The sequence below is a fragment of the Mercenaria mercenaria genome, unplaced genomic scaffold (assembly GCF_021730395.1).
Source record: "Mercenaria mercenaria strain notata unplaced genomic scaffold, MADL_Memer_1 contig_1337, whole genome shotgun sequence".
In the NCBI taxonomy this organism is placed as follows: Eukaryota; Metazoa; Mollusca; class Bivalvia; order Venerida; family Veneridae; genus Mercenaria; species Mercenaria mercenaria.
Window position 1 is genome coordinate 1,474 of NW_026459318.1, and position 20,143 is coordinate 21,616.

At 33.9% G+C, this 20,143-nt stretch overlaps 1 protein-coding gene across 1 annotated transcript; it reads left to right on the forward strand.

The window, feature by feature from the left end:
- Positions 1–18,656: 18,656 nt before the first annotated feature.
- On the forward strand, positions 18,657–19,747 carry LOC128551621 (uncharacterized). Its single transcript, XM_053532519.1, has 2 exons — positions 18,657–18,876; positions 19,020–19,747. The coding sequence occupies exons 1-2, from the start codon at positions 18,657–18,659 to the stop codon at positions 19,745–19,747; spliced, it is 948 nt and encodes a 315-aa protein (XP_053388494.1).
- Positions 19,748–20,143: the final 396 nt, after the last annotated feature.

A 20,143-nucleotide genomic window follows, 5' to 3' on the forward strand; every position in this document is an offset into this window, starting at 1 on the left:
ATTCTGTTGAAAATGACGTTAAACCCAAAAACAAACACGTCCTGGAGCGGTGGTCTAGTGGATAAGGTGTCGGCCGCTCAATCCATGGGCCGTGTGTTCGAGCCCAACTGGGGTCACGACCATGACTTCTTATATGACACCAGTACTGGTTTTTCCAGGAAAGGACTCGAGAGTGGTTCAAATAAGTTGAGCTTTCATCACAATCGAGCTAAACAAATTAATATAAACAAAACTAAATAAAACTGAAATCCTGCTCAAACTATAAAGGCAATGTTTCCCCGAACATTCTTTGTACCTAAATCAGGGTGTCTGTTTGCTGGAGTGTACAACAAAGACACCAGTATCGTTATCATCTCCTGTTCTATCAGTACACTGCTTTGTTTATCGCGGAGTTTCCTTTTTGCTTGCACTTTGCATCAACTTTTGTCTACGTCAGTGAAGGGCTCGCTGTTTTTAATTTAGATTTCGCGCAATGCCTTTCATCAATATATTGATTTTATTATTTAATACCAAACATATGTAAAGAAACCCTACAACAATTCTTCGCGTACTTTGATTTTTGTGACTAAAAGAGGATTCATACGTGCACCGGTAACAATTAAAAATGTAACCAACGAACGTTATGCTAGGAATTACTGGAATGAATGAAACCGGAATAAAAAGGATATCGTGATAAAAAACATGCACGTGGAGGACCTTAATCGGACTGAATATGATTAAAAGGGTCATTATAAAAATGGTCATATTCTCCTTGTTCATTTCAAAATGTATGTCAAATAATTATATAGGATCCTTGTCGTGCAATTCTCGGGAATTTGTCTCTCTATAATATATTTTATGTACATTCTGTATATCTCATGCATTAATATGCTGTTCGGTTCTTATTTTGGTGGGGAAACTGCACGTGTCGTCTATTTCATTAACATAAAATTACATGTTGTCGTAATGGTTTCATGTCAACAGAAATAATTCTGATTTTATCATAGAACGTAATGTTTAATTGTTAATGAAAATGCGCGATTATGAGCGTGAATGAATTCCGTTTCATTACGTTTATGATAGTCTTCGTACAGAGATGTTAATATTTTGATTATGTGTTCAACTTCAAGAAACAAGGTTACGTTGAATCACAAAAAAGACTGTCAAGGGACGATATTTTTCACTTATTCTGGCAAAACAAAAAATAATTGCCAACTGATCAATGTTTGATATATCACTGTACACCTATACTTTTGCAAGCCCATTAATCGGATAAGATAAACAAGTGTTGCTATTGAGTGTTAATTTAATAATAGAAATAACTCTTGGTAAAAGAGAACATGGCCCATTCTACTTTTTAACTTCAGTAACTGCAGGAATTTACATGGAACATCTGCAATCTTAAGGAAAATGTGTTTAAGTTTTCCGAATACTCACTGGTCTAGTGCATGGAACTAAAAATGGTCGTTTTAATGGGACATTTTCTGAAACTGATATTTCATTATTAGATCTAGATCCTTAAATATACATTAAAAATACAAAACTATTAAAACAAGTTTATTAGGAAAACTCAATATTTCTGTTTCTAGCAGATTAGCATTTTTTAAACAGTCACGAGAGCCTTTTTAAGTATTGACATACATCAAAGTCTCACCGGCGCAAATATTTCGAGTAGTAGATATCTTATTCATTTTTATGTCAAAAATAAAGAAAAAAATATTGCCCTTTTCGTTCAGATTAATGTGATGTGATTGAACTTGTGGGCTAATATTCAGACGGACTCCGAAGTTTAATTTCCGTTCTTATTCATTAAAGCCGTACAAATACTTTTAGACACGACTAGGCGGGTGCTTACATTTAGGTTATTTGTCTTTGGAATACTAATTGTTAAATATGTGATGCATACAATAAAATGTAAGAAATATATCAGCGTTATTATCAATCTGGATTTTCTCACTTATCCATAGCTCGTGATATTTGACCTCTTAACCCTTGAAGTGCTGGAACAAGATATATCCATTACAAATACAGATTTCATAGCACTCAACTAAACCTGCTAATCTGAGGACGTGAGGTGATACTATTCGGTGCTAAGTCAGGCTGGGTTTTACTGTAAGAAGTCAAACGAAAATCCAGCACTTTGAGGGTTTGACTATACAAAGTATAAAAAAAACAACAACAAATGCTGACATTTTAGAGTGACATATAAGCAAATGTCTAGAATTTCCCTGATGTATCATCATGTATCATTTTCAAACCACATTAAGGATGTTACAACACCCAACAATAACTTGCGTTTGAGAAACACACATGCCTCCGGTGGGTTTTACCGACTGTATTTTAGGAACGATTAAATTAAACAACTATGTAAACTGCAGCTCGGAGAAATCTCAACAGCTGTTGCTTGAAATACTTGCGTTCGTCATGCAAAGACATAATAATAATAATAATTAATAATAATAATAATAAAATTTCTTTATTTAAAGAGGGTAAGACTCATTAAGTTTCATACATAACATACAAATCTTATTTTCATGAGGCCCTCTAACAAACACAAAAACCATTTACTCATACAAATGAAAATGTCACAGTCATTCCATAGAGCAGACTTGTAAAGAAGAAAAACACATGTTAACAGTCCTTAACATAACTGTACACTGTATTGATTAAAAGAAAGTTTCTAAGTAAAATCTAAATGCATTTACGGAGCTAGCATTTCTTATTGAGTAAGGTATATCTTTCTAAATTTCTGCAGCCATAAAAGAAAACGAACGTTTAAGAAAGTTTGTTTAGGTCCAAAGTGCTGCAATAGGGGGCTGCCATTTTGTTATACCTGATTTTTAAAGCGATTTAATATTACATGTACAAAATATTAATCGAATAGACTGATACTACCGGGGTTAGATACTCCTTTTGTGCGGTAGGGAGACTACGTTGTCGAATCGGTGGTTGTGTCAGAGAACATGTTCTTCCGATGTTCCGATAAATTTCAAGCAAGGTGCGTTTAAACTTCGGAATTTCCCCTGTTTTCGTTCCTACTGATTTCGACCCAGCGCAAAAAAAAAAAAGAACAGAAAAAAAAAAACAAAAACAAAAAAAACGCCAGGCCGTAAAAAACATATATATTTTTCATTTGCCATCAAACTGATGCGGGAAATCCGACAAGCAGGTAATCAGTTTGGTGTGGCCTTATTGAAAACAATGAAAAAAGAAAGCGGTAGAGTTATTGATATATGGTATATAATTTTTTCTTCAGGGACGACTTTACCGACACTGATAACTTAGAAATACGGTAGACGTAATAGTGGGACAGATTATACAATGTTGATACTGACAGCTATAAGAACGACTTTGCTGTTTGTTTGGCCGCAAATAGTTAAAATAATTTCTGTTAGTGTATGCATTGTAGAGGTAGATTTAAAAGTGAAAGATTAAACTATTTAAGGTGTTTGTACAGTGGTATGTTTAGGACATGCATTATTATTTTTTTAATTAAATTATCTCGTACGCACGACATTTTATCTTGCGGATTTTTAAAAAAATAACGTGTTACTGCATGATATTTAATTATAAATCTATCTCTATATAGACAATTATTTTATACATCGTTAAACGAGAAAACTGTGTTAGTAACATGATACAGTTACTGCATAATAAGTAGTTTAAAATACTGGAAAATCATTGTTTTTCCAATGTTCATACAGAACTTAGAAACAAGCATATTGTAATTCAGTTATGTAAGGCAAATGATTCGGTGACTTACCTGCTTGACTTTGAGCTCTTGAAAAAATAAAGATAATTACTTCAAATTTGAAAGATAAAAGAATGTTCTTTATTTTAAACATTTTGTTATCTCAATTTTGTTCTTTTACTTAGACAGGTTTTCCTCATGAAACGGCTCATATATTTTACAAAAGCTAAATATATATTTGATAGATCATTCTACATTTGAAGTAATATCAACAAATATTTTAGTGTAATATAGCCATTGGATATTTTTGATAAAATATTGTTTAAAATAAAAGCATTCGTTCTATTTTGTTTCTTCTTCTACGCAAGAAAACTAATATGTCACTAGTTGAAGGTGTGGATGGAAATATCTTGTTCTAAGGTAACTGTTATGCGGTAACTCAGCAGTAACTGTTACACAAGAGCCAGATATTTCCATCTGCATCTTAATGAGTTAAAGATTCTTATATCGAAAAGAAAAACACTGTACTCATGGGTGTATCATTTGTACAGTGTAGTCCATCTGTCTGCAAATGTTTACGCAGTTCGTATGTCCTGGCATTTTCCTTTATTTAAGATGGATTGGTCAGGTCGGATATCGAATCACTTCACCGTATCATGTTGCGTAGCAACGGGCGGATGTGAAATCAATCGTCATTATGTAATTAAATGCGCTGCATACTTCACAAATGTTTCGTCTTTATTAATTGCTTAAAGTAACTTGCTGGGCGTTACAGTATAAATATGCCAATAACTTGTTGTGATGCAGGATGTTTTAGTTATCTTTTTGGAGAGAGAAACCATTCGTTCTGTAGGTGCAAGACGTGATATTCAACAAATATCGTAGTATTTGCAAATAGATCCGTGCTTTCGGTACGGTAACTACAAAGTATATGTACATTTGCAGTCAGCATTGCGTGACAGGCTCGTATTATAATTTGCTTTTGAAGAAATTTATCATTCGATAAATGGGAGCCACTTTATGGATCATTGAATTAGAATATTTTGTTTTCTCCATTCACACGTACTTTCACTGTCCTCTATCTATTTTATACAAAATATTTCAGCATGAGCTACTCGGACTTTTTTGGATTAAATCAGCGTCTTCCGATTATTTATGATCAATCAAAGGATTTTGTTTTATTTGTATGTAGCCAAACAATGAACAATGATCCGAAAATAAAAACTCAACATAAATATGTGTGAGTTTGCCAAGTTAGTCATTCCATGTAATATGGAGATATATAGCCGTTTATACGTGTGTCGATATACCGTGTGAGTTATAGATTCAACCTGTGGTTCTTAGAAAAGGATGAGGGCCTTAAATGATAGTTCTTTCAAGATAGATAGTACTTTGGTAAATAGGCATGTATACGAAAATGAATATGGACAGACCGGCTGGACAAGACTATTTAAGATATCAAAGAACTTGTTAGTTCTCCAGATTAAATACAACTATCCGGTGAGTGATAACTTTTGTCGATTTAATGTCTCTTGTCTTCAAAGCACACTACATCTGTCAAGACTAAAGGTTCCACGATCATAAACAGTTCTTCACCGCAGAAGTTTCAAAATTAAATATTTTAAGGCAAATGGAAATTTAAACCGCTGTTTTAATGCCTTTTCAGTTTTGCCAATACAAATTAGCAACACATACTTTCTAAGATATCCTTCGAAAAGTGCACATGGTTCGTTTCAACCAATCATTTTTACAGGCTGATAAGCTTTTTGATATATTGCACTTTTACAAAGCGATTTTGTTTTCATATGTAGACAAAATCCCATCTTTGTTCCTTGTATACGAGACATTTCGTCAAACACTTTTATTGATGTGTAAGTAGACATTTATACATCCATACAGCAATATATGGTAACGGTTCTTGCTGTTGCGTTCATGGAACGTGGCTTTTCTACCGATATCTTTAAAAAAGAGACATGTTTATACGCATCTCCTAGTAAGGGGACTGCAGATGAAATAAAAATAGGATGTGTAATTTGTTGTTAAACAATCAGTAAAGACTTTTGAACGAGATTGATATAATTATAATATACTCGAGACAAGTACACGAAAATCCGCCGAGGAAATGCATAATGGCTGGAGGGTATGGGCAGTATCGAAGCAAATTTCGCAAATGACATCAAAAGTTTGACAATTGAAAATGCATCTTGCATTCTTACATGGCCATGTTTCTCTGTAAAGTTCGTACTATTACAGCGGGCCTTTCCAAAGGGAATCGATCCTACCGATTTTCGTCCCTTTACGGTAATATGCGAATATATACCGAATGAGGTATATACTATCGAATTAAAAAAGTGTGTAATTCCGGCACGGTCGCAGAGCGTCTGATTTGGGACTTTTTGGAAGAATACGCATTTTCCTTATGCTGAATAAGCATCCGAATAACTTGTCCGGACCGCAACGTCTTGGACATCAGTACAAATATGGATATATGGTATATATGCAAGTAGTGTGCACATGTACATAAAAGCACCTAGTGAGCATAGTTCATAAAAAGATACCTCTTGTCGTGAATATCACGATTAGTTAAATTTATGATTCTTCGCTTTTCTCCTTTTGTGTTTATTCTATGTATTGCTCCAAATAATTGTTATGTAAGTTGTTTACTGAGACTTACACTATTTTGTCTTTTAGCGGGAATGTATGCACTTGGCGGGAAAATTTGTTCTTTAGTATTACTCCAAATTTCGTGATATTTACTTTTCATGCTTTTTATGTTTTGGCGGGAAATTACAGTATAAAAATGTTTTGTGCAACGTATTTTTGGACAGTTTAAAAGTTGTAGCTTTTGGATGTAAAAGTGTCAGAAAAGGCTATAAAATATTGGATTTAAAATAGTGAAAATTAAAAGTGTTGGAATTTAAAATTGTATTTAATTTCCTTCGATTCCGATGTGGCAAAAATAAAAGGTTTTAAGGAAAAGCTGCCACATTATTTGGCACCGGAACCCGGGAGTTCTCAAGTTGTAAAGTGTTCAATAAAAAAGGAAAAGACCAAAAGTGGAATGTGTTTAGTGTTCTGTGGTTACAAATTTGTTACTGTTCATAGTGGGTCAGAAGGAAAGTTAATGTGTTGAAGAAAACGTGAAATTTTGCAAAAGTAAGTTTGTTTTTGAATAGTTTAAAAATTATGTGTTGAAATGGGTGAAAGTAATTTGCAATATCTTAACACTGCGAAAAAAGAGTTAATATACGGGAGTGTACGGGATCCCGTATATTACCCGTATACGGGGAGAAATACGGGAAAACTAAAATACGGGCGTGTACGGGGCTTGTATATTTAAAAGTCCGTATACTAATAAAATACGGATTTCCGTATTATATGAAATACGGAATTCTTAGTATACGATACCCCGTATATTATTGAAATACGGGAAATTCTAAAAAGGGTTATTCTGATCGTATACAACACCGTATATTCCCGTATATGTCTGGTGTACGGGAATACATAAATCCGTATATTACGAGAATACGGGACGTATATTTCCCGTATATGTTTCATATCAACCCCGTATATTTCCCGTATATTCTGGATATACGGGATATGTATAGTATGTATATTCGAAAATACAGGGATTAAATTTCCCGTATATTCTCGTATACAACTCCGTCTATTTCCCCGTATATGCCGGAAATACGGGATTTAAATAATTTGTATATTTCGAAAATACGGGACTTATATTTCCCGTATATTCTTTGTATACAACTCCGTATATTTCCCGTATATTCTGGATATACGGGGTATGTATAGTTTGTATATTTCGAAAATACAGGTTTTAAATTTCCCGTATATTCTTCGTATACAACTCCGTATATTTCCCGTATATGCCGGAAATACGGGGTTTAAATAATTTATATATTTCAAAAATACGGGATGCAATCAATATGTGTAGTGAAAATATATTCTCCGGCCATTTCAAAGGTCGAACGTTTTGCATGTTTCGAACTTGTACGTGTATGTAGAGTGAATGCCAATATTGAAAGAAAGAAATTTTTAAATTTACTAATATGACATGAACTTAAAAAGCATTCACGGACAAAAACAGGTATAAATTTAAAATCAAACATGAATGAATCCATCATTTCATCTAGCGCGTTCCCGATTTATTTTAACATTTAATCTAAATAGCCGATTGAGAAAAGAAAAAGATTAATAATTCATCCCTATTTATTTGTAGTGATAAATACGTCCGTGGATCGTCGCCATTGTAAAAATCTAATGCAAGCATAAATTAACTCTTTTTTCTGCACATTTCCAACGCTTGTGCATACAATGCAAATATTTATAGAAAAAGTGGAACTAATTCCATTTATATTTTGTACTGAAAAAGTATATAAGACATGTATTGATTCTTTACTTATGAAATCAATTCTAAATTTTTTACAGACGAAAATAATCGATATAATGTGTCTGCGTCCAAAGATTCGAACAAACGCCTTTCGTTCGATTTAATACAGTATCGTCTGCTACCGACCGAGTAGGTCGTTTTTTGTGTTTTTGTTGGGATTAACGTTGCGCTGACACCACTTATTGGTCCTTTTAGCGACTTTCCTGTTTTCTTGGTGGAGGAATACCCCAGGTGCCCTAACGTGCATTATTTCATCGTGACGAGCGAGCACCTGCTTAATGTCTTCCTCACATGGAGAATTTTTAACACTCTGAGTGAGGCTTGAACCCGCATCGGTGATGGGCAACTGGTTTGAAGTCATCGATCTAAACCACTCGACCACGGAAACCCACTCCAGGTGGGTCGAATCTTTAAACCAACATGTAGATAACATAGCATTTTTGTAATAAAGAAAGCACATAATCTACCGAAGTCATTCAGTTTAATATAATTCAAAGAGCTATAATATATGTATTTTATACCTTTTTGTTCAATGTTCACTTTCAGCTGTTACTTAATTATAAATCATTAATCGAAAAATATTTTCATATCCGTTGACTTTTGTTTCGAAGTAATTCTGCAGATGTTCTATGTATAGTACGGTGGCATAGCGAGGACATAGGAAATATTCTATTTTTTCTGTGCGCACGTGTTAGCTACCACGTGCGTATGTGGTAATTCACACGTGCGCGGGTGATAACTATCACGTGCGCAAGTGACAGCACGTTATACTACCATGTGCTCATGTGATAACTAACACGTGCGCACGTGTTAGCTGATCAATGAAAAAGCGTGAAAGATCTGCAAATTTTCTAAATGGATGTCTTTCATAAGGAAGTTTTATTTATAGTTAGCTGTAATTTACGAAGTAAGTGTTTCTTGTTTTTGAAAAAAGGCTGATATCTCGATTAGTTTCGTTGGTAATATTTCACGTTCGCACGTGTCAGCTAACAACTGCGAACGTGAAAGCTATCACATGCGAACGTGGTAGCTAAGATAGTTATTACGTGCGCACGTGTTAATCAACACATTCGCACGTGGTATCTAACATGTGCGAATGTGGTGCTAACACTTGTGCACGTGATAAATAAAATGTTTCCTATTCCACTGTAGTATACACTGTGGCAGACTATTTTATTTCTCGTGGATGTATGATCCTTTAGTATTGACCTAGCACAAATGAATATTTCGTATATTTCCATAAATTCATTTTCAATGTCCAAACATAAATAGCGATACAAATATTACATATATAATTCATAGTTGATATTATACTATCGCATGTGCAGGTAGCTGGGCGGCAAAGCGTTTAGCTGCCAATATCAGGGTAGTGGGTTCGAGTATTGGCCATACCTTTTCCCCTAAATTTATTTGCAAACTTTCCACTTATTTGTCAAACGCACCGTCATATTCACCCGTTGTAAAAAAATCAATTATTTAAAATATTCTAGACAAAAAGAAAGACACATTACCAGTCATAAGCGTACTAAAAAATAAATACTTTAAGATAAAAAATAAAATTTATAAAGATAAAACAGGTAGCGATAACATCACATTACTTTACTTTAAAGCAATGATAACCGTGGAAACGTGGATGGCGTGACACTGATTGACTGTATAAAATACAAATATTGCTTAAAATTAACGAAAACGCTCGAAAAATATTGGCAAAGATTAATGAGTGTCTTTCATTAAATCAAATGATATAAGCATTTACACTGATTTACCCATCTCCACGAAAATAAACTGTACATATAATTTCTGCCGAACAGTTTTACTGCAACATTAATTGATAATAATTGTACGCATATTAACTAAATCAGATAGATAGCCCATGTACCCTAAGCCTGGTAATCCAGTCTGACAATTTCTAACATTTTTCTACCCGCAAATTGACAATATCAGAAACTCGATGAATTAGCGCAAATTAATTGGGATCTTTAATGCATAGATATTAGGTATCCAATCAGTTGGGAACACACTTCGTCACGCTTCGCGCGTTCATACCTCGAAGCGATAACATCTGGCTCAAGTGACCGCACGCGATAATCTGTATATTGCATATTTCAGAGGGAAAGGAAGTCACGAGTAAGTACTTATTTGATTTATATGTTTTAATTTTTAATAAACTGATTTTTTTTTGTGACAAACCAGACCATGAATTATATTTCAATTAATCGGAAACATGGGTTGCTTTTTATTGCTTTAACAAATTCAGAAGCGTCAAAAAGGTCAGTTTAATTTTGTAATCTTAATATAAAAAAGAAATTCAGAATAGCCGTTAAATAGTTCATTCATTCATTCATTCGATTGATCATTTCTTCACAACTAATCATTTAACTATTATTTCATTCGTTCTTTCATCCGATAGTCTACAATGAGTGTCAGTCACCAAATGTTGATGTTGCAAGTGTTTGAAATAAAAAAAAATATCGTGCAAAAATCATTTGATGAATACCATTGGGGTTAAACGAGATTAAAGTGTGAAAGGACAAAAACAACTCCACATAGAATTTTTTATTTCGTAGAAGCTAGGTAGCCGAGGCTAGCTTTAAGAATGAATAAGGCGGCACGCACGTTCATTCATTCGATTAAAACTGGAATCTCGGAAAAGCATTAATAAAGTTAATAATTACAATCTTTTATTTTTAGAAAATGGGTACCGGTAATCTGACAAAATAACGCTTTTTTCTAGATGACACTTTTGCAAAAAATTACAACATCTCTTGCCTCTGTCTAGAGAGAAAATGTTTTTCTCTGCGAAAATATCAGTGTCAGTATGAAGAAATTAATACTATTACAGATTATTTTATCTCTACAGACTTTGTAAGTCTATGTAAGCGGTTGTGATGCGTTTTTTTTTTCAAAGTATTATATAAAAAAGGTTGGTAATAATAAAAATTTATATTATGTAGAATTTGATTATTAATCTGAAAGTTATAAGAATTTTATAGTGACCTAAAATACATACATACTATAGATCTTTTGCATTACCAATTTTTAGTAACATCTTTAAAACCGATAAAGCGGGAGAACAAATAATCCAATTTGTCGATTTCCGTACAAAGTGTTGTTGTTGTAACACGGGGGTGGGGTGAATCGATAACTAATAGCTTTGGTCATTATAATTTTTTATCTGATGCTTTTACAGGCAAAGATAATTACAGATAATTTTGACAAATCTGGTGTTCACTGTGAACTTTGTGTTTTAGAACCTTTGAGAAGTAATTTTAGTTTAAGTAGAAATTTTAAAATAAGATGGTAAGCTGGAATGACTCTGTAGTTGTAATATATAGTATTCTGGTTTTATATTTTACAACTTAGGTGCAGATAATTTTGACAAATCTGGTGTTCACTGTGAACTTTGTTCTTTTTAGAACCTTTGAGAAGTAATTTTAGTTTAAGTAGAAATTTTAAAATAAGATGGTAAGCTGAAATGACTCTGTAGTTGAAAATAATAGTATTCTGGTTTTATATTTTACAACTTAGGTGCAGATAATTTTGACAAAATCTGGTGTTCACTGTGAACTTTATTTTTTTTTTTTAGAACCCTTTTGAGAAGTAATTTAGTTTAAGGAGAAGTTTTTAAAATAATATGAATTTTTGGCTGTAAGTTTGAAATGACTCTAGCAGTAATAAGTAGCAGTTTGTTTATATATTTTATCAATACCTTCTAATGACTCAAGAAAATTGGAAATTATGAATTAGCTTAATATGAATTTTGTACATCATGCTTAAAAGATTATAAATAGGAATAGCCATAAATTTTAGCTAATTTTTTTTTTGTATATATATATAACTATATAATATCATAGCCAAACAAAATAGAATATATACACTTCGTAATTAATGAGCTAAATATTGGTTATAATATTTAACAGAACAGAACTGTTCGGGTTATAATATTGGAAGAATGTAAATAGAATTTTTAATAATGATTTTTAATAGGGATGTTTTATAGTCTCTTATAATTCCTATGAAGGAGTGGCTTTGTGTTATGTTAATGGTTTTATCTGTATATTGTAATGTACACAAAGATGAGACTCTAATAAAATATGACTTGACTTGACTTGACTTGTCAAACGGTGAATGAAGTTTAAATTAATATTAAAGTGAAATGCGGAACAAGTCGAATATGTATATAATACTTTATTTATTGTCAAATAAAAGTAATATTTAGTAATATGAATATGGTATCTAACATATTTAAAATCGTTACATATTATACATCTAAAACAAACATTTACTTTCAGGACCATACATGTACAAACAATAAGTAATTGCTCAGCTTAGTCTGTTATTTTAAATCGATTTTCAACGGACCATTTTGACATTTTAACAAATTAAAGTTGACGATATTTCCGATTGACTGTAATTTTTTCAGTTCTCTGTTTCACTCCATTTTACAGCTGTAAATCTTCAAATATGACCACAAACGTCTTTTTTTTTTCAGCAGGGCGCAAAATGATGTACTTAACAGGTTAACCATAAAACCATAAAATTTAAAGTACCTATCCCTTGTAGTAAGTGGGTTAACATATTTTTATGACCCAGCTTGAAACAACACTGACCGGATATTTCTTATCCCCAGGCAATATTGTAATACACAATGAAATTTAAAGGGTGATTAAACATTTGACACAATTAAATTATCTTCTTTTTAGTGTAACTGAATGCAATCTTGGGGTTAAAATAACTTTAAGAAATAACGCAATGTTTAAACGAATACTAAAAAAAGGCACTGGCCCCCAGATCGTCCGACAAGAACAGAAAAAAAAATATAATTGAGCCGTGCCATGAGAAAACCAACATAGTCTTAGTTTTCGACCAGCATGGATCGAGACCAACCTGCGCATCCGCGCAGTCTGCTTAGGATCCATGCTGTTCGCTAACAGTTTTTCTAATTCCAATAGGCTTTGAAAGCGAACAGCGTGGATCCTGACCAGACTGCACGGATGCGCAGGCTGGTCGCAAACCAACTATGTTAGTTTTCTCATGGCACGGCATTATATATTTTTTAGATATATGGATATTAATGGTGTATAATTATGCTACGTATACTGACAGACTATAATGTTGCGGAAACACATGAGAATTAGATGTTTTAACTAATTTTTACGATAAAAATTGTATATTTAACGCGCATTAAACACTTAACCCTCCCTTGCGTTTTTAATTGGTAACGACAGTGGAAAAACTTCTTTATTGCCGCTGCGGTCAGGGTTCGTTTCCCGGCGCGACCATCTTTTTTTCATATATGACATTTTTTAATAGTTTATAGAAACAAAATGATTCCTATTTTAAGTTTCATAATGTGACAACTTCAGCTTAAAAGGTATCGTTGATGAACTGATAATTGTGCTTTTTAATCGAACCTCCTTTCAATATTTTACTCCGTAGATGTTATTTGTAGAATTATTTATCGTCAAGCATATCCTTTGCATTTAAGGAATATGATTAAGGAATATTAAAGCCTGTTTGCCTGGGTCTATATATTTCGAAAAAAAAAAAAATGTGAGAACAATAAACATCTCGCGGGAAGGTCTATCTTTGCATGTCTACCTTTTTTCTGTTACTCTAGCCAGGCCTGTTCACGTGCACGAATAGACATGCGCTCGTGCAAAACAAATCATTCTGAAAACACAGTGGTCATTTATTAGGAATGAAATCGAGTATGTCTGTAAATTCGATCTTCAAACATTCAATCAAACTAGTACCATTTCTTTCATTTTACCACAGATTAGACATGTATACACTATTACATAAATTTTTATCGAATATTCGGCAACTCTAATATGAAATAATGTAATTATATTGATACCCTGATATTATTTATTATATTTTAGTTAGGTTAATCTATGAGATTGGATAATTTAAATTCAGATTTACAGATGCATTATATTTATTTGAACATGATAAAGAGATGGGACGTTTATGATGAATATTTTACTTGTCTAAGAAAATTATACTGACCGCGAGATTGGAAATTCTGGTAACTCTTCAGATTGTTTAACCAAATATTAAAACGTTTAGAGGCAAATATATCGTTCAGAACTTGTTCAGTCACAAAGTTTTTAAAGAGATGTTTGAAATATTAAATTAAAAAAAAAGCTTAACAACGCGACTGTTATGCATTCTCATCAGTCAGATGTTCGTCAAAATCCCGGGGAACCACGGTAGACCTCTGGTATGCGAGAATGCTGTTATGTCACTCTGATACATTTTATCCAAACTGTACAAAAGATTTATTGTGCATTTTGAATAAGTTCTAACACGGAGGATTGCGTAATGGCGGACAGGTTAAGGAACACTAATTTAGCATAGTTTACGTTAACACTAGCGTTGGTTTAAATTATACCGTGGCTGTAGTTTTGACATTTTGGTAGGAATAAAATGGGGAAGTGTTATTTAGATCCCATTACCGCACTTTATGTGCTTTTGAAGTTTTGTGACAGGTAAAATCTCTCTTGAAAAAAGTCTCTCCCGTATTTATATTATTACTGTATGTCAGTTTGAAGACAATCCATCAAAATGAGGTGAGGGTTGACTGGACAACGTGTGACGGCACTATGAACACCATGCATTTTATATTAAATATAATTTGGGAGATAGTTTTTAACGTAATATAACCATAAAATGCAAAAAACACTACAAAAGATAACTTGTATTAAATATCAACAGGCACGTTTAATGATTATCTATTTTTTTTTCGCGACGAAATGAGTATGGGCGTTCTGACACTTAATGAGTCGTCATCCCACATGTCATTTTATTCGTCTAATTTTCACATCATTTAATAGATATAATTATCAGTATCTATGAATTGCAAGAGTCCATTTTTTATAACTTTTAATGCGTGCATTTTTTTTATTCCAGGTTGACACAAGAGTTGTTTACTGGAATCAGAAAACGGGACGACTATTTATTTTCACGATAGAGAATATACTTATGTGTGAAGTTTCTACTAGTTTGATCAACAGAGCAGACAGACAGCCCGGATGAGCCATCGTTCTCAGTGACATTCGTAACAACAGATAAAAGCTTTTTACTTATTGAGATCAGGAAACTGATTATTTCCATGTGGTTCATCATTTGTAACCTGCTTACATATCGTGTTCCAGTACAGAACCAACATGCGTCTTTTTAAAGTACACTTTCGGACATTAGGAGGGGTGTACTGCTCTTTTTAGAAGACGGCAAATCGAAAAGCCTATAGCGGTAATCAGCATTCATGTGAATAACGAAAACATGTACAGACAATAGTAAAAGAAGTGATACTCAAATGATTTGTTGAGTCAACCGCGCAGAATTAAATGTGCGAATTGCTAGTTTTTCAATTAGAAATGAACATAATAATATTAAGAAATGCTTGATGTTATTGATTACTCACATTTTAATTCTGCTTATTTCATTTGGACAAGAAATGAAAATGATTCATAACCGTTTGATTTAAAACTGATTTAAAAAGTATTTAAGTTGAATAAAATGTTAGTTTAATCTGACATGTCTCCAATTAATACAATATGATTTTTTTTCTCATTTCCCTGTCTTTGTCTTGCTTTTTCTAAACATACCGTATTCTGCTGTAGGTATCACCGACATTCATTTTTTCATCTTTCAGTGTGTGCCCATTACAAAATCAGTTCACATAAAAGAAAAATACGGGATTTGTATACTACACATGCATATACGGGAAAAGTCTGGTAATGTATCTTTTAGAAATACTGGTCCGTGAATTCCCGAATACGAAAACCAAATTCAGTCTAAATGTGACACAAATTATGGAATCTGTATTTCTCTGCATATCATGCATAAACGGGGAAAAACCTGGCCCGTATATCAAAAATACCAGGTTCGTATATCCCCGTATATCAGATGCAAATACATTCCGTATATGACACAAGTACGGGATCCGTATATTGCGTATACCATGCATATACGGGACTAGTCCGTAGCCGTATAGTAAAAAATACAGTTTCGTATTTTCCCCGTATATGACACAAGTACGGGATCCGTATATTGCGTATACCATGCATATACGGGACTACTCCGTAGCCCTATATCAAAAAGTACAGTTTCGTATATGCCCCGTATATGACAAAAGTACGGGATCCGTATACTTAGTATATCATGCGTATACGGAAAAAATCCGAAGCCCGTATATTAGAAAATACAAGTCCGTATATGCCCCGTATATTAGATGCAATCACAGTCCGTATATGACAAAAATACGGGGTCCGTATACTACGTATATCATGCGTATACGGAAAAAATCCGAAGCCCGTATATTAGAAAATACAAGTCCGTATATGCCCCGTATATTAGATGCAATCACAGTCCGTATATGACAAAAATACGGGATCCGTATACTACGTATATTCGGAATATACAGGCTCGTATACGTGTTCCGTATATTCTAAAATACGGAAAGTATACGGGAAAAAAAGTCTCAAGACCCTTCGAATACATGAAAATGAAACTTATGTTAAAGCAGGACACAAATAAACACAATTTCTAGGGATTTTTTTTTAAAGTTCGTATATTGCATATTACGGGAAATTACATTTTGAAAATTTCGGGTATCGGGACCCCGTATATGCAGAAAAATTTACGGATTTCCCCGTTTACTAGAGTTCCGAATAGGGTGTATTTTTGGTTCTTTTTGTATATCATCCGTTTTCCCCCGTTTTTCGAAATTATACGGGCCCGTACCTCTCGTTTTTTGCCCTTTTTTTGCAGTGTAAGGCGTACGCGAGGTATTTTCATACATTAGAAAAGGAATTTTGAAAACGGTGGGAAAAGTTTTTTTAAAACTGTTGAATACGAAATGTTGTCAGGCCAGGCTTTAGTAATCTATAGAGAGTGCAATTAAGTAAATAATTATATGAGAAACTTAGCTTGCTGTCTGGAACTAGTAAAAAAGTAGATCATTGGGTGATTTTGCTCAGCTATCGAAAAAACGAGAATTATTGTGTGAGGAAGCGTGGTCGTGCTAAACCCTTCTAAGTTCGGTTTTTAAAGAAGAATTGATTTAAAGCATTAAGTTTTGGAAAAAGTGTTTGCAGTCTCTTCATGCCCCGGAGGGAAAACGCGGTTAAAAAGTTTGTGAAATACAAATAAAAATGCAGAAGATTTTTTTGGGCGCGGGGAAAAAGGGTGAAATGAAAGGTAAAGATTTTTTCAAAAAAACGAAAACGGAAAAAAAGTGTGGTACTGTGAAGTTCCCAAAAAACGGGTATGTTTTCATTCAGTGGGAAACCTTAAAACAAAGGATGAATTTTGGGATTATCCCATAGTTCAGTGCAAAAACGAAAAACTACTCCAGTTGATAAATTCAATTTTCTTAAAGGGGAAATTACGGTGGCAAGAGCCCCAATGCGGGCAAACTTTCAATTTAAAATTTCGGTTGCAATCAAAAAAAATTTTTAAGAAGATTCGGTGCAAACAAGAATCATGCCTTTATTAAAAGGGGGTTTTAAACCTACCTCCCTACGGGGACTACAGAAAGTCTACCTTTTTCGTACAAAGTTGAAACTCTTTGAAGCTAGAAGTACTTATGAAAAAACTGGATCAACGTGTTTGTTTCAATGATTCGGGTAAAAAATAAATGATGTTTCTTTAGCTTGAAAAGTTGAAAGGTATGCAAAGGTTGGACAATTTTCATTTGCGTGATTACCGCAGTATCTAGTGTCAAAGGGGGAAATCTGAAAAGAGTTAAATGATAAACCCATCTGGAAGTCGGGATGCATATAGATTTCAAGTTCAAAGAACACGAAACAAGTCAATAGTTACAAAGGTACTGCAGCATCAACCAAACCGCTGGAGCTTTGATAACAAGTGAAAGAAAAGGAGCAAACTCACAAATAGTAAAAAGTGTAGATTTTGTAAAAAAGAGAGCATTGGACTGACGAATGTCCAAGATATAAAACCAAAAAGGGAAAAGAATGGCAGACTCAAGGGAAGTTGCTTTTAAATGCTTAAAAGAAGGACATTTTTCCCAATGATTGTAAAAGTAGAAGGACTTGTGTTTATTGCAAACAAGTTAATGTGCACCATAGAAGTTTGTGCCCGAAAAAGTTAAAAAAAAGTCGGCAATCAATGAAAGTGTTAATGTATCTGAAGAAACACAACAAACCTCATCACCTGCCTCCGCATCAGACGAAAACGCTCTTCTATCGTCAAATGAGATAGTGTTAATGCAAACAGCACGCACACAAATCAGATCCACCTTTAATCAAAGGAAAGAGGAAGTAAAAATTCTACTGGACTCTGGTTCGCAGAAGACTTATACAACACAGAGATTGGCTGAATCATTAAAGAAAATGAACAAGAAATTAGTCTTGTGATGTTTGGTAGTGATAAGCCGAAAGTAATTAAAACCATGTTAACAAAATTGAATGTCCGACTTAAAGATGGACAGGAAATAACAATCGCTGCAAACATTGTGCCAAATATAACAGGAAGCATTCAAAGAAAACCAGTGAAGATTTCAGACAGGAAAAGTTTTGATTCCTTAGTTAAAACCTCGACTTGGCTGATACAATGCCAAAAGATATTCAAACTGGTACTGCGGAGCTTCTTATTGGAAATGATTACTATCTGGACATAATACTCGGACATAAGATAGAGGTACAAGAAGGTTTATACCTTCTTTCTTCAAAACTTGGTTGGATACTGACAGGAAGAACGAACGATTTCGACAAAGACATTCACGATGCTAGCATGCTTATTATGACTCATGGCAACAACATCAACATACGAGGTATTTTCAAATGTAGATGAATCGGTTGTTACTAAACCAATCTTGAGGACTTTTGAATATCGAATCCATTGGTATAAAGGAAATGTATCAAAGTTCAGAAAACGAACAAGCAATGCAAAACTTCAAGACACGTTGATATTTAGAGACACCATGTATTTTGTTACATGGCCATGGAGAGACGGGATCCAAATATTCAACAATCGCAATTGCATTGGGACGCCTGAAATCATTGGTACCGGACGTATTGAAGAAGTATGACAATGTTATTAGGGAGCAGCTTGAAAAAGGAATCAGAGAAAAAGTTGAAACATTTCAGCAGGATGGTATGCTTCACTATTTGCCCCATCATGCTGTGATCAAGGTAGACAAATCGACCACAAAGTTGAGGATAGTCTATGACGCATCAGCAAAGACAAAATGTGAGAACAACAGTCTTAACGAATGTTTGTATAGAGGACCTGTACTCCTGAATGATTTATGTGGAATTCTACTGCGATTCATGATTCATCAAGTAGCTATAGTGTCTGACATTGAAAAGGCCTTTCTCCAGATAGGCTTACAAGGAAGTCAAAGAGATGTAACACGCTTCTTGCGGGTGAAGGATATAGACAATCCAGCAGTAACACAGAATCAGATTCAAGAATATCGCTTCTGTAGAGTTCCCTTTGGCATAATTTCCGGCCCCTTCCTTCTAAGTGCGACAAATGAATATCATTTAGATTGTTATGAAAGCACATTGGCAACACAACTAAAACAAGATATCTACATGGACAATGTTGTTACTGGAATCGATTCGATTGAAGAAGGCAGAAAACTAAACGAAACATCCAAACAAATGTTTAATGAGGCAAACATGAACTTGCGAGAGTAGGCTTCAAATAGCAAACAGCTGAATGAGAGTATACCAATTGAAGACAGAACAAAAGGAAAAGAGATAAAAGTATTAGGACTCACATGGAATACAGAGAAAGACACAATTCTCGTTCAACAAGTGAAACGATCGTGTGTACAAAGTATGACTAAACGCATTGTTCTTAAACAAGTCTCAAGTGTTTTTGGCCCTCTAGGATTGTATTCGCCCGTGTTGTTGAAAGGAAAATTACTACTCCAAATCCTCTGGAAAAAAAAAACACGTTGAATGGGATCAAACCTTTGATGCTGAAGATCAAAGGACATGGGTTTCGATTCAAGAAGATGCAACCGCAATACCCTTTCATGAAATGCTAAGATGTATTGTGTCAGGAAAAGGGAATAAATGTAAAAATGT

What these genes read in the sequence shown, in the direction of transcription:
- LOC128551621 (XM_053532519.1), top strand. Translation starts at nt 18,657, where the DNA reads ATGCCAAAAGATATTCAAACTGGTACTGCGGAGCTTCTTATTGGAAAT. An exon ending in CAACAACATCAACATACGAG is followed by an intron (nt 18,877 to 19,019) that starts GTATTTTCAAAT and finishes GTTGATATTTAG; the next exon opens with AGACACCATGTATTTTGTTA.